Here is a 13,574-nt window from a genome sequence, read left to right on the forward strand (position 1 = left end):
TAAAGTATATCAAGTAAGGTATAGCAGATCATTCTCACTGTTCTGCTCTGGTTCCTGAAATTTTACATTATTTTAGCATGAATTCAGACAGGCTACACCAAGGCAACACAGACACAAGTTCACAGATACTAGTAAAAATTGTAGAAATAAAGAAAAGAGAAAAGCCCAGGTGAATCTGCAAATAAATGACAGCGCATAGCATTTCTTCTTACACATAAAAGAAGGAAGAAAAGGAGAGGAATTTAAGGGGAGTATCCTGGACAGTTAGAACAGTCTTCTCACTATCCCAGCAACCCCCAGTACCTGCAAAAAACAAAAAAGCACCCCCCCCCCCCCCCCCAAAAAAAAAAAAAAACTAAACCAAAACATTATTTAAAGATCAGAATAACTATGACTCAACCTTATAAAACATTAGTCATAAATTCTTGTCTTTTCAGCATTTTTATTGAGCTACCAATCTTAATAAGGCACATTAAGAGAGGCGTTGCACATATACTAATAATAAAAAAAACTAATTAACAGCTCAAACATCAGCAGAAACATTCATTAATAAAAGGATTTCCCTGTTTCTGAATGTAGGTCAGTGGGACACTGCTGCCATCTAGTGGATACCACCATCATCATACCGAACACAAAAGCTATTCCTGAAGTATAGATTTCTACTATTATTGTATTTGTTGCAGTGGCCACCTATTTTAGAAAAAACAAGGACAGACATTAGTAAACCCCAAACCAATCAAGCTCAAGTGTGTGTTGCAAGACTCAGCTCCTGTCCGTGCAAAAGAGCAGACTGAAAGGTGACACTCAGTACTTTGTAGCTTCTCTTTTAATTTCTGTGGTTTTAAGTTTCTTTTCTGTGTCCCTGTTTTTGTACTTTGAGGTATTTGTTTTGTTTACTGTTTAATGTTTGCTTTCAGCTGTATAGGATTTAAGTTACTGCTGATGGAAATCCAACGTGTCTAGATTTTGATGCTACATAATAAAAATAAATAAATAAATAATATAATTGGAAACTTTTATTTTGAGGAATTCATAAGAAAAGTACCACTTATTTTAGAGTCCGTACCACAGTTTTGAACTGACTGGTGCTGAGCCAAGTCTTACCTTCACTACTTCAATCCTGCTGGAAGAAAGTGGTTCCACAAGCATCTCCGTAGCTTAACTGATTTCCACTGCTCTCGCCAACACATTTGTGTTTTTTTAAATGAGCAAGCCGAGTGAATCTTTTATCACAGATGCTGCAACTAAATGGTTTCTCCCCTGTGTGGACAGTCAAGTGTCGTCCCAGATTTCCCTGATCTACAAATCCTTTACCACAAAATGAACAGCTAAATGGTTTTTCGCCAGTATGCACTCTCATATGTAAGGACAAATTTTTTCTAAGACTAAATCTTGCATTACACACTGTGCATGTGAAAGGTTTTTCTCCTGTATGAATTCGGAAGTGTGAGGTTAAATTCGAGCTTTGAGTGAATCCTTTACCACAGACAGAACAACTAAATGGTTTCTCCCCAGTATGGATTCTCATGTGTTGTCTCAGAGTTTCCTTTTGTGAAAATTCCTTAGTACAGACAGAACAACTGAACGGTTTCTCCCCTGTGTGGCTTCTCATATGAGTCACAACATTTCCTCTCTGTTGAAAAGTTTTGTTACAAACTGGGCAGCTATAACTTTGTCCCTCTGAATGACTTCTCATATGAGTCGCTAAGGTTTTCTTCCACTGGTATTTTTTACCACAAACTGAGCAACTAAATGGTTTCTCTCCTGTGTGGATTCCAATGGTTGTAGCACACTCAGAGGAGCTAACTGACATTTTTCCAGTATTACATTCCATATCATTTACAAGTAGTTCATTGTTGTGCTGAAGGTTTAAACCTGAATGAGGTTCCCTTGCCTCTTCCCATTCATAACTATCATCAAGATCAGGTTCAGAGGAAAATGACATATTGTCTTGAGTACCTGGTTGTAAATGACTATCTGGATTAAAGTTGCTGGCTGGTTCTGATCCTCCACAGTCCTCTCCATCAGCCTCTGTTTTCAAATGTTCAGCACCTCTGTTCTGTTCAGTTTGTCTTTGATGAAGCTGTGAGAACTGAGGATTCTCTTCATCTTCTTCACTCTTCACAGGAACAGGACTGAATGTGAACTTGGTGATATCAGTCTCCTCCAGCCCTTGAAGTTGCTCTCCCTCCTGATTGGTCCAGAGTTCCTCATGTTCCTCTTTAATTTGTGGCAGCTCTGGTGGGTCCTCCTGGTCCAGACTGGGGCTCCACTCCTGCTGCTCAGGGGGATCCTCCTCTGTACTTGCCAACATCAGCTGGTTGTCTGTGAAGAATAATGAAATATACACACGATTTAGAAATCGTAATTTCTGTAATTTTCCGTTTGTTGCAATTTTAAATACAGAATAGACTAGTTTGTTGAAACAATATTTCTCCATCAGCAAACACATTGGCAGAGCAAATTAGCAAATTACCAAATGATATTAATGATCAGTTTGATGAAAGCACAAAACTGAAAATGTTCATCTAGTCATTTTTCATCAGGGGTCTTAACATAACAATCAGAGGCCCCAAGTCAATTTAAGTTTGAGATGTGTTATTTTTATTAATTTTTCAGACCCTTTTTTTCCCCAGTCGTTTTTCCATTTGAAAACTACTCACCTTTCATTTCACTTGTTTGGGAAATTCTGCAACACTGTTTTTCTGTGAAACTCCAGCAGTGTTTTGTGAACTAAAGACCTAAACCCGACCAAAAATCTGCATGAAGGTGAATAGATAGACTGGATTTTCATTTTTGGGTGGACTATCCCTTTAAGTTCTTCCACCACAGCCGGTTTCCAGGCAGTTTACAGTGAGAATAACAAAGAAAGTGTACAAACCTGCTCTGTGTGACCGGCCTTCAGGTCTCAAAACAGCATCCAGTAGTTCACGTTGTCGACAAAGTTCCTCTTCGTACTCTGCTATTGTTCCTTCATACAGCTCAAAAATCTCTGCAGCAGCTGCATTTAGTCGCTGGTTGACAAAAGCTCTCAGTGTTTGAATTTTAGACATTTTTTTTACAAGTTTAGAGCAAATTTTCTTAGAGGTGGACTTCGTTAAAACGGTTTGGCCACTCTGATCTGCACTGTGTTGCTAAATTAGGTTACAGTCGCATACATGTATTTCCAGTTAGCAAACTAGGCTAACTTTTAATAGCTTCGCATAGCATTTGAGGGTTATTCAGACGTTTAACCTTTTCAAATAAATGGAACATCACACAGTCTATTCAGACAGATCTATCCGGACATTTGGACATTTTGGATCCATGAAAAAATACAGTTTGGTCTCTATCGAAGCTACCGACAAGCACCGAGAGGCCGAGTTCCGTCTGCCGTCTCTTTCCTGACAGCCAGCTACGCTAACTTCCTTTAGCATTCTTGGCTAACAGGAGATGAGTCTGGGCTGAAACATCCCGAAAGTTTATACAAAAACCACTTAAACAAGTTTATTTATACATACATATTCTGGTGGCTCGCTCAGATTGTCACTTATAGTAACACGTAATACGTAACGGAAAAAAATAGCATGTTAGCCACGATCAGTACACTTCCTCCAGGTAACACTTCTTCTTTGAATTAGGCAGACAAGACGCTACATTGGCGGACTGCTGCCCCCTACTGCTTGTTATTATTATTACTATTAGGCTGCCCCAAATACTTACTCGAACAAGTGTGGTTTAAGCTGCTACTGGAAATAGTCCCAGGTGAATGCACTATTTCCTCTTGCATCCTTTGATACAAATTACAGTGAGCAGCTATTTCAGGAAAATACTGGGCCTTAAAAATAAAATTAGGGGAAGTTAGAAAGCATTGAGTGACAGACACGCACAGTATTGGTTTGAATCTGCACGTCATCTAGTCTTTCAGTTAACAGTTTGCTCATGGCTGATAAACATGTCTGGACTATGTTTAAGGAACTGTATAAAGCACAACCCTGATTCCCAAAAAGTTGGGAATTTGTGTGAAATGCAAAGAAAAACTGAAAGCAACAATTTGCAATAATTTTCAACTTTTATTCAGTTGAATTTTGGGAACTGAGAACACTAATATTTTGAGTTTTGAAAGTGAAATTCTTAACTTTTAATGCAGTGCAGCCAGTCATGATACTATCACCAGTTAACCTGTTTACCTGTGAATTTCAAACAGGTGGTTTTTGAGCATTTCACAACTTTCCCAGTCTCTGTCTCAACTTTTTTGAAACCTGTTGCAGGCATAACATTTAGAAGTGTATAGATCCTTTTAAAGATGAATCTATTGGAAGGTTAATGTTTTATGTGATACAACCACTGTCCTCACAGAAACTAAATTCACAGTCTTCACAAAACTTGTTTTTACACATTAAGTCCTCACAAATACTATACTTAGCTGAAAAGATTATACACAATTCATTTCAGACTCTGTACCATAATTCTGAACTGATCTGTGCTGAGCCAAGTCTTGCCATCATTACTTCAACTTTGCTGGAACAAACTGGCTGAACCAGCATCTCTGCAGCTTCATTTGCTTCCACTGCCCACACACTTGTGTTTTTTGAACATTTGAGCCCAAGTGAATCTTTTACCACAAACTGAACAATTAAAAGGTTTTTCCCCAGTATGCATTCTCATGTGTTGGGACAAATTGCCACTGACACTGAAACTTGCTTTGCAAACTGTGCATGTGAAAGGTTTTTCACCTGTATGAACTCTCAGGTGTTTGGTCAAAGTTGACCTTTGTGTGAACCTTGTATCACAGAAAGAGCAACTGAAGGGTTTTTCTCCTGTATGGATTCTCATGTGCATCACAACCTCTCCTTTCCGTTTAAAAGTTTTTTTACAAGCGGAACAGCTGAAATGTTTTCCCTCTGAATGAAGTCTCATATGAGTCATTAAGGATTTCATCTGATGGTTGTTTGTACCACTAACTGAGTCGATTCTGATGTTTTCCTGCACATGTTCCTTGTGGTTAAAGTATGTAGCACATTCTGAAGAGGTAACTGATGTTTTTGCAGCACTACATATCATATCACTTAAAGGTACATCACTGGTTTGCAAACCTGACTGAGGTTCCCTGGTTTGGCTTTGACAAAGCTGTGAGGACTGATGACCAACACACTGATGGCCTCTGAGTTGGGACTGCCAAGTAAATCTTTTGTCACAAACACTACAGCTGTATCGTTTTTCCCCTGTGTGACGCGCTATGTGTTGTGTTAGAGTCACCTTTTGTGTAAACTTTTTAAGGCAAACTGAGCAACTAAATGGTTTATCTCCTGTGTGTATTCTCATGTGTGCCTTCAGATTTGAGTTATGGCTGAATTGTTTACCACACTCGAGGCAGCTAAATGATTTCTCACCAGTATTACAGCTACTCTTATTTTTCAGAGAGTTTACACCTGTCTGAGGTTCACTGCTCTTCTCCCAGTCATCACTGTCATCAGTCTCAGGTTCAGAAAAGTCTGAAGTCTTCTGATCAGTATCTGGTTGTAATTGTCTATTTAAATCTGAGTTCCTGGCTGATTCTGGTTCTCCACAGGCCTCTCTATACGCTTCTGTTTTCATATGTTCAGTTTGTATTTGATCAAGCTGTGAGGACTGAGGTTTTTCTTCATCTTCGTTTTCACCCTTCACAGGGACAGGAGTGAATGTGAACTTGATGATGTCTCCCTCCTGACTGGTCCAGAGTTCCTCCTGTTCCTCCTTAATGTGTGACAGCTCCGGTGGAGCCTCCTGGTCCAAACTGTTGCTCCACTCCTGCTGCTCAGGGGGATCCTCTTCTTTACACACCAACAGCAGCTGGACATCTGTTGAGAATAATGAAATACACACACTTACTTTAAATTTAAACCATGGATGTCATTCAAACTAAAATAAGCTACAAACATATCGTGTGCTTTACATTTTGTCAGAGCAGAAATGCCATAAAACAACTGTAATCAAATCAGCTGTGATTCTGGTGCAGGAAGAAGCCCAACAAGTTCATCAAAGACCTAAATCACTCCAGCCACAAACTGTTTTGCATGCTGACGCTACCACAGCATCTGGTCCTGCACCACCAGACTCAGAGACACTTTCATCCAGCAGGCCATGAACCCTTTTTTTATGTTTGCATAAAACACTGTGGAGCAGATCATAGCAGAAAATATTACATGAATAACCAGAGGAACTTCATTATCCAACATGGCTGCCCCTGTTGACCTGAGAGTGCACTGCTGCTGAGAATTTATCTGCTTATGACTATTAAAATAGTGTTTTATTGGCTCACAACCTACTTTTCATCATTGTGAAAATGGTTACAATGAAAATTGAGTTGTCTCAAAGTGTCACAGCAACACTAAAATAGTGTATGCATTAATAGAAATTTTACAATACATTTTAACATTTCATGTTATTTGAATTTTCTGAAGAGGAATAAAGCAGAACTGTCAGCAAACTTCTCAGAGTTGAGTTTTTATTAGAGTTCAAAAAAGGGAGAACTGACTGTGTTCAACAGTGAATTTTAACATTTAACCTTATGAGTACATCCTAAACAGACATTCACTGAAAATGTCACCAAACACGTAAAAGGAAAAAAAATATGGTCAAATATGAGAATTTTCTCTATTACATTATATTTGAACATTTGAGCTGAGTTCTACCTTAATTTCTCTTAAACTTTGTAGAGAAGCATCAAGTTAAATTTTGTTTTCAAGGTGACTCCATTGGAAAGTTTGGGTCTTTATGCAATACAACCACTGTTCTTACAAAAACTAAATTCACAGTATTTACAAAGACTGTTTTTACACACAAAGTCCTCACAAATATAATTCTAATGCACAATTTATTTTAGAGTATGTATCACAATTTTGAACTGATCAGTGTTTAGCTTTGAGCTATGAGGACTGATGACCAACACATTTATGTTTTTTGAACAGAGCAGACCGAACATAACCTCTGCCACAAACACTGCAGGTGAATGGTTTCTCCCCTGTGTGGAGTGTCATGTGGTTTGTGAGATGTATCTTTTGTACAAATATTTTACCGCAAACTGAGCAATTAAATGGCTTCTCTCCTGAGTGAGTTCTCATGTGTGTCTCCACGTTTTTCTGGCTGACTCGTTTACCACACTTGGAGCAGCTAAGTGATTTTTCACCAGTTTTACATCCACTGTTATTTTTCGGAGAGTCTGACCCTGTCTCAGGTTCACTGTTCTTCTCCCATTCATCACTGTCATCAGTCTCATGTTCATAAAAGTGTGAGGTATTCTGATCAGTATCTGGTTGTAACTGTGGCTCTTGATCCGAGTTCCTGGATGGTTCTGGTCCTCCAATGTCCACTCCATCAGGTTCTGTTTTCATATCTTCAGTTTGTATTTGATGAAGCTGTGAGGACAGAGGTTTCTCTTCTTCTTCACTCTTTACAGGGACAGGACTCAATGTGACCTTAACATCAGCCTCCTCCAGCCCTTGAGGCTGCTCTCCCTCCTGACTGCTCCAGTGTTGCTCCTCCTGTTGTTCCTCTTTAATATGTGGCAGCTCTGGTGGGTTCTGCTGGTCCACACTGGGGTTCCACTGCTGCTGCTGCACAGGGGGATCTGCCGCTCCGCACACCAACAGCAGCTGGACATCTGTGGAGAATAATGAAACACACACACATATTAAAAACTTTCCTGTTTTCCTGTTAACATTTGAACACCTAACCATCACTACTTGAATAAATGTGAGGAGAAAGTTGCATATTTTCTATAGCATATTTGGATGTCATTCAAACTAAAACAAACTACAAGCATATCATGTGCTTTGCATTTTGTCAGAGCAGAAATTATGTAAAATGATAAAAAATCAAGCCAGCTGTGATTCCATGCGCCTGTTATGTGCGAGTGTAAAGCCACTAGTCCTGACAAGGTTCAACATGGACTCCAGCATACCATAAAGCTCTAAATGAGGATGAAGCTGCCATCCGTGGACGACCTCTATCCCCACCAGTGTAGGAACAGGATCACCAAAGACCTAAATCACTCCAGGAAAATGTGTCTAAATTAGCCATGTTGAATGAGGCCCAATGACAGAAATTCTCTACCTTGTCCTTGGGTGACTTGTGCCAGCAATAGCCCCTCTCTGGCTGGAGGTGGAATGCCACATAGCCCAACCAACTGCTGCGGGTCATCAGGCCTCCTGCTTGCCACGGGTGTCATGCTGCTGCCTGATGTGGCAAAGCTTTGCAGGATGGCCCTCTGGAGGTCAGGAATGTAGCCATAGTCCTTGTCGACCTTCACTGTGTACAGGCTCCACTTCCGTGACTTTCTGTTGAACAGCTTCCGGTACCTGATGCAATAAATTTAGAATATGATCAAAACAGAAATTTTAAATGTCCATCAGACCTGCAGCATGGACGTGTAATTTCAGCTTATATAAAACAACACAATTCTGTTTTAGTTAATCCTAAGAACTTACTCAACAGAGCCATCAGCTTTTCTTAGCACTGGTCGGTTGACATGATGATTATAGTCCAAAACGGCAAGTAGGGTCCGAGCTGCATAGACAGGCCGACTGAAGCTGAATCTCTTGCCGACGTACATCAGTATGTGGTTGTGAAAGGATTCAAGCTCTGCTGTGGACCTAAACAGTGAAACCTTTGTATTAGCAAATATTATGGGGATTAGAAGGTGGAGCGGTTGTTCAGTAACCTGAGGGTTCCTGGATCAATTCCCTGCTTCTCTGCAGATACACAATTCCACCCACTTAGTCAATGGTTCATATTGCACGCATATAAATAACACATCATCTAATCATCCTGTCATATCGAAAGAATCACTTCGGGCTGATACAATATTACATTTTAAAGCCTTTACTGTCAGATGATGTACTGATGTTATTGTACAGCCTTAGTGCTTTGAGCTGTCAGCAGGCTAGAAAAGTGCTGTGAAATTAATATGGTGAAAAGTAAAAAAAAAAAAAAAAGGCATGTGATCAAGTGCTGCATGATTTACAGTTATCTGTAATTTAGTGACTTGTCAGGAAGGGAGACACTCTCTGCAGGAACCATCCCTGTGTAGGGAGTTTCTTTTTAACTGCTCTGAGAGTTCAGCTAGGGGTGTCATCCTCCCACTGAGACAGGGAGAAATTGATGGCTTGGCCTTGTAATTTAGCGATACGGCATCTGTACTCCAATATACAGAATTTAATTGACTTCTAAAGCACTTGTAAACATAAACATTACTACAAAAATGGCCACACACCTAAAACCCAGGTACTTATGAACTTCCTCCAGCCAGTGTTCATTTAGAACTATCTCAGAGAATGCTTCATACGCCACAGATCCCTTCTGCATCCACTCCTTGTCCACGTTGTCTGACATGGGGCCATGACGACAGGGACCACGAGAGCAGTTGTGTTCTCCTGTGACGTAGTTGAGGATGCCAGTCCACAAGTCCTAAGAGAGCAGCCACACATAAGCAATGCACCGAAACATGTTATCAGTTATTTCTGGCCATTCAAGTGCAGCACTGTGAATAACACTTCCATGTGGTACTTACTAAAAAGCTGCCAGAGTTTTCTGCCATTTTGGCGCAATACCAAAAGTGGTTGCACACGTCTTTGCTCCAGCGGTGTAGAATAGAGCACTCCTTCTTCTGGCCTGCCTGGACACAGAACAAAGTGAAAAAATAAGCAAACAAACACAATTCTTGGTGTAAGCATGGCAGCTTTGTGAGGCAATGAGTTCAAATATTACCTTGTGGATCTTCTTTCCAAGGTTTTTCAATCCATGCCACATGTCAAGGGTGTGGCGAACTCCCCATGACTTATATATGCCCTCAGCTGAATGAATAATGAATAAAAAAAGATTCCTGAGTACAGACATCTAAGTCAACGCTCCATTAAAAATGAAAATGCCAAACTAACTAAAAACCTACTAAAAAGCTCCATTATTTGGCTGTGAGCGTCTGTACATATTTCCCTTAGATTTCTCATGTCTTGACGAAGTACGTCGAAAGTCCGGATGCAGGCTTCTTTCTCCATGGCGGCCTTGTTCTGCTCTTTTTCTTGCTTCTCCACAGTCACCACAGAGATGATCTCTTTGGAGTCATTTTCCATCACACTATATGTGCAGTACTGTGCAGAGAATCCAGGGTTGTCCATCCAACCATCTCCTTTTAAAGAAAATAATAATAATTACATCATCAAAAATAATATAGTCCACTATTTTACTCTTGAATGCTTCACTCTAGTGGATATGACATTGACCAAGCACCTGTCTATGTAAAAAAATCCAACCTACCAAGGACCACAAGTTTGGGTTTTGACTTTAGCTGGGAAATAATTACACCTCTCTTCTTTTCCCAGAACTGCTTGATATTATCCAGACAGTGGGTGTCCTGTATTTCACAAAAAGCTGACTTTCCCACCATCCCCATGTTCATGAATTTGAGGAGCAAAGCCACCTTTGCATAGTTGCTTCCAGAGAGGAGGATATTCATCGCCAACATAAAGTCCCCCACCTGCATCCCACCCTTGAGGCTGGACTGTGAACTCCAGTGCCACACAATGTGATCACGGGGACACACCTGACAAAGGAAAGAGTGAAATACAGCCAAATGTGTGAAAAGTGAAAAATGTGTGCATGTTTTAAACGTTTGAAAGGACAACATAATATTAATACTGTAAAATAAGTACTCACCCACTCAATGATGGCAGCTGTAGCCCTGGATTTGACTTTCACTTGAAATGGTCCAGGAGCCTGACACTCAGCAAAGGTGATAGAGTCCTTGGCAGTACACTTGGGGACAGGCAGGACAAGGAACTCAGCCAGCAGCTTCAGGTTTAGATGGTAGGCAATGGAAGCAGGTTGGCTAATGAAGTCCTCTTCACTTAGAGGCTGGAGATTCTCAGGTGTGTGAGGCGCACCTGTGTGAACTGGATCCAAGTCTGAAGAATCGTGCACGGTGTCCTCCATACTGATGGCTGTAAGTGCATCCAAGCGAACGCTATTATGGAGCGCACCACCAGTTCTGTTGGGAAAAATATTAGGGATCACTAACATAACACTCTCAAACAGCTGGGCACAATAAAAGGTCACTCTAAAATGTGCAGCTTTATCGCACCATAAAATGCCACTTCACTGCCATAAGCCATTCCCAAGATAGGTGGGTTGATCTTACCGTACACAAAAAGGGGGATCGTAGTCGCAAACGTCACTGTCATCACTATCAGCTTCCCCAGTCTCCTCCACCAAAGACGAGACAGCCGCAGTCTCTTCATCAACCCAGTCAATGCTGTAGACAGGATAAAAAAATTTAGTAATATTACCTTGAACCAGTAAACTTAAGTGCCCATGCCCAAAATATAAAAAAGATTTTCACAAACAAACTTACACTGAATTTCGAATGTCGTTGAACTCCTCTGCATTTCCTCTGTCAGCATTCAAAGTCCGTGATTTCGCACTAAGCACAGTGAAATAATATGAGATTAACATCGCATGACTACTCATCAATACTGATTCTTGGTGAAGACAACAATGACGAGGCCAGTTGGGACAATTCTGACTTTAGGAGATAGCAAACAAAAACAAGTTAGACTCACCGTTTAGATTTTGCTCGGCCCAGCAGTTTAGCCCCCTGTGGTGTAGACGTTACCTTCTCATAACTGCAAGACATGCACATACAATACTGTTATAGACTTACTATATCTACACCTCATCATCAGACATATCATATCTGTTTTCTACTGGCAGAAAAGTTGATAATCCTAATATATCTTTCTTGGGTGGGGACACAATGAAGCTAAACAAGATGCTGCTGTTTTGGTTTTGCTCCAAGTGCTCACACATACCAGATGTTCAGCCGGGGCAGTGCAGGCGGAGCATCAATGCTGCTCTGACTATGGGGAATCAGATTTTTTGAGAGACACAAGGCTGAGCTGAACGGGCACGGCCTCCATTAAATTTCTGCCCTGATAAGCCATGTCCAATAGGAAGAGCTTACAGAGAGCCTCATAGTGTCCAAAACGCAAAACTCTTTGCAAACCTGTAGGCCCGTGAAGCCCACTGAGAAAACATACTGATAACTGGAGGCTCTAACTACCAACTGCAGCCACAAGCCTTCAGCTACAGTTAGCAGAAGGCAATCAAGATACCATTAGCCATTTAGTGCCTACTTTCACAGTAAATCCTACTGACACAACTTAACCAACCACGAGAACTTATTACAGGAAAATGAAATCGGCAGCTTACCTGTCCAGGAGCAAAACAGCAAGCTCTGAATCCAATTTGAGGTTGAGGCTTTCACGAAGGTCTCTCCATCTCTGAAATGCCTCTCCAATGTTGACACGTGTTTTATTGCGTTTATTGTCAGACTCTCTTTTAGACTCTCTTTTAGATAAGTCCGTCTTCCTTTTTTTGGGTTCCTTTGCAGTGTAGGCAGTCGTTGACAACGCTGGGATAGCAACTTTTCCTGTAGGATTTTCTGTCGCCATTGAATCAGACTGTCCACCATCTGACGGGATGTGCTTGTGCATCTGGATTTGCAGAAGAGCGAACAGAGATGCTCCTTCTCTCTGAAACGACGAGTGATTTTCCGATGTCTTCCGTCACAGGCTAGATTTTCTAAAGCCTGAAATCAGAGCCAAGAGGAGGTGCATAAGTCCAGGAGTGTCTTCCAGTATCCATACTACCATATAGGGTTGGCCGATATATGAAAAATTTCCAACTGGCCATCATCAGCCCATCATCCATTGATTGGCAATACATTTGTCCCTCCCTCCCACCTCCTTCTGTCCTCTCAAGTCTCAGCTGGAAGATGCTTACAAGCAACAAATTCACAATGTTGTGTATAGTGTGCACATTTACTCCACCTTATAAACTCCTACAGTGTCAAGAAATTAAATATTCTCATACCAGTTTTCCTTTAAACCAGCCCCAATATGCCATTTGCACATTGTCACAACACACACACCCAGTTCAGACAGTGTGCACATGAATGTGGCTCCAAGCTAAAGATCTGCAGTTAAGATTCAGGCTAAAACATGGTGTAAATAATATATTTTTAAAGTCAACTTGGCAGTTCAGGGCTTTAGGAAACTTGGATTACACCTTTCACTTACATTGTTTGGGAGATTCTGCAACACTGTTTTCCTATAAAACTCCAGCAGTGTTTTGTGGACTAAAAAGGTAAATCCACCCTTCATTCGACATGAGGGTGAGTAGATAATGAGTGAACTTTCATTTTTGGGTGAACTATTCTTTTACTGCATCAGTAACATAAATAATACAATAACTAATAAAGGCTTACTAACCTGCTCTGTGAAACCGAGCCCCAGGCTTCAAATCAGCGTCCAGTCGTTTGTGTGACATCTTCTATAAATTCACAGCAACTTTTCCACAAAAACACAGTTTGAAAACAGTTTGATGAGATGAGCTGTTAGATGAGATTACGTTCGCGTCCGTATATTTCTAGTTAGCAGGCGAAGTTAGGTTCATTAGCTTCGTAGGACACCAGATCATTGAGATGTTTAGCAGTTCAAACAAACGGAACAGCACAGAGTCTTTTCAGACGACTGAGTCTGGAAATGTGTCCATTCAATTTG

The 13,574-nt window shown here is 40.8% G+C and overlaps 3 protein-coding genes and 1 long non-coding RNA gene across 4 annotated transcripts in view; 1 reads left to right on the forward strand and 3 right to left on the reverse strand.

The window, feature by feature from the left end:
• The window catches only part of LOC146304921 (uncharacterized), a 135,837-nt gene extending 130,162 nt beyond the window's left edge, over positions 1-5,675 (forward strand). The window contains exon 5 of the long non-coding RNA XR_014769280.1: positions 5,649-5,675. This is a non-coding gene — a long non-coding RNA (uncharacterized LOC146304921). The remainder of the gene's footprint in view (positions 1-5,648) is intronic.
• LOC146304931 (uncharacterized) lies at positions 423-3,608 on the reverse strand. The gene is made up of 2 exons (XM_084713639.1): positions 2,882-3,608; positions 423-2,325 (listed from the first exon to the last, which is right to left on the reverse strand). The coding sequence occupies exons 1-2, from the start codon at positions 3,051-3,053 to the stop codon at positions 1,115-1,117; spliced, it is 1,383 nt and encodes a 460-aa protein (XP_084569765.1). The 5' UTR covers positions 3,054-3,608; the 3' UTR covers positions 423-1,114.
• LOC146304932 (uncharacterized) lies at positions 4,067-13,403 on the reverse strand. Its single transcript, XM_084713640.1, has 2 exons — positions 13,284-13,403; positions 4,067-5,819 (listed from the first exon to the last, which is right to left on the reverse strand). The coding sequence occupies exons 1-2, from the start codon at positions 13,339-13,341 to the stop codon at positions 4,537-4,539; spliced, it is 1,341 nt and encodes a 446-aa protein (XP_084569766.1). The 5' UTR covers positions 13,342-13,403; the 3' UTR covers positions 4,067-4,536.
• LOC146304933 (uncharacterized) lies at positions 6,819-13,421 on the reverse strand. The gene is made up of 14 exons (XM_084713624.1): positions 13,284-13,421; positions 12,223-12,601; positions 11,574-11,636; positions 11,366-11,434; positions 11,153-11,266; positions 10,672-11,002; positions 10,273-10,558; positions 9,908-10,144; positions 9,727-9,812; positions 9,530-9,634; positions 9,233-9,426; positions 8,448-8,612; positions 8,074-8,318; positions 6,819-7,621 (listed from the first exon to the last, which is right to left on the reverse strand). The coding sequence occupies exons 2-14, from the start codon at positions 12,504-12,506 to the stop codon at positions 6,888-6,890; spliced, it is 2,913 nt and encodes a 970-aa protein (XP_084569750.1). The 5' UTR covers positions 12,507-12,601; positions 13,284-13,421; the 3' UTR covers positions 6,819-6,887.
• Positions 13,422-13,574: the final 153 nt, after the last annotated feature.

The sequence above is a fragment of the Lutjanus erythropterus genome, chromosome 24, assembly GCF_056507025.1.
Source record: "Lutjanus erythropterus isolate fLutEry1 chromosome 24, fLutEry1.hap2, whole genome shotgun sequence".
NCBI lineage: Eukaryota > Metazoa > Chordata > Actinopteri > Lutjaniformes > Lutjanidae > Lutjanus > Lutjanus erythropterus.

Bases quoted from the DNA above. Each gene is read 5' to 3' on its own strand.
- LOC146304931 (XM_084713639.1), bottom strand. From the start codon at position 3,053: ATGTCTAAAATTCAAACACTGAGAGCTTTTGTCAACCAGCGACTAAAT. The intron at 2,326-2,881 runs GTTTGTACACTT...TATTCTTCACAG, and splicing joins AGGCCGGTCACACAGAGCAG to ACAACCAGCTGATGTTGGCA.
- LOC146304933 (XM_084713624.1), bottom strand. From the start codon at position 12,506: ATGCACAAGCACATCCCGTCAGATGGTGGACAGTCTGATTCAATGGCG. The intron at 11,435-11,573 runs GTGAGTCTAACT...CACTGTGCTTAG, and splicing joins GGCCGAGCAAAATCTAAACG to TGCGAAATCACGGACTTTGA. The intron at 11,003-11,152 runs GTAAGATCAACC...TTTTCCCAACAG, and splicing joins GATCCCCCTTTTTGTGTACG to AACTGGTGGTGCGCTCCATA.
- LOC146304932 (XM_084713640.1), bottom strand. From the start codon at position 13,341: ATGTCACACAAACGACTGGACGCTGATTTGAAGCCTGGGGCTCGGTTT. The intron at 5,820-13,283 runs GTTAGTAAGCCT...TATTCTCAACAG, and splicing joins GGCTCGGTTTCACAGAGCAG to ATGTCCAGCTGCTGTTGGTG.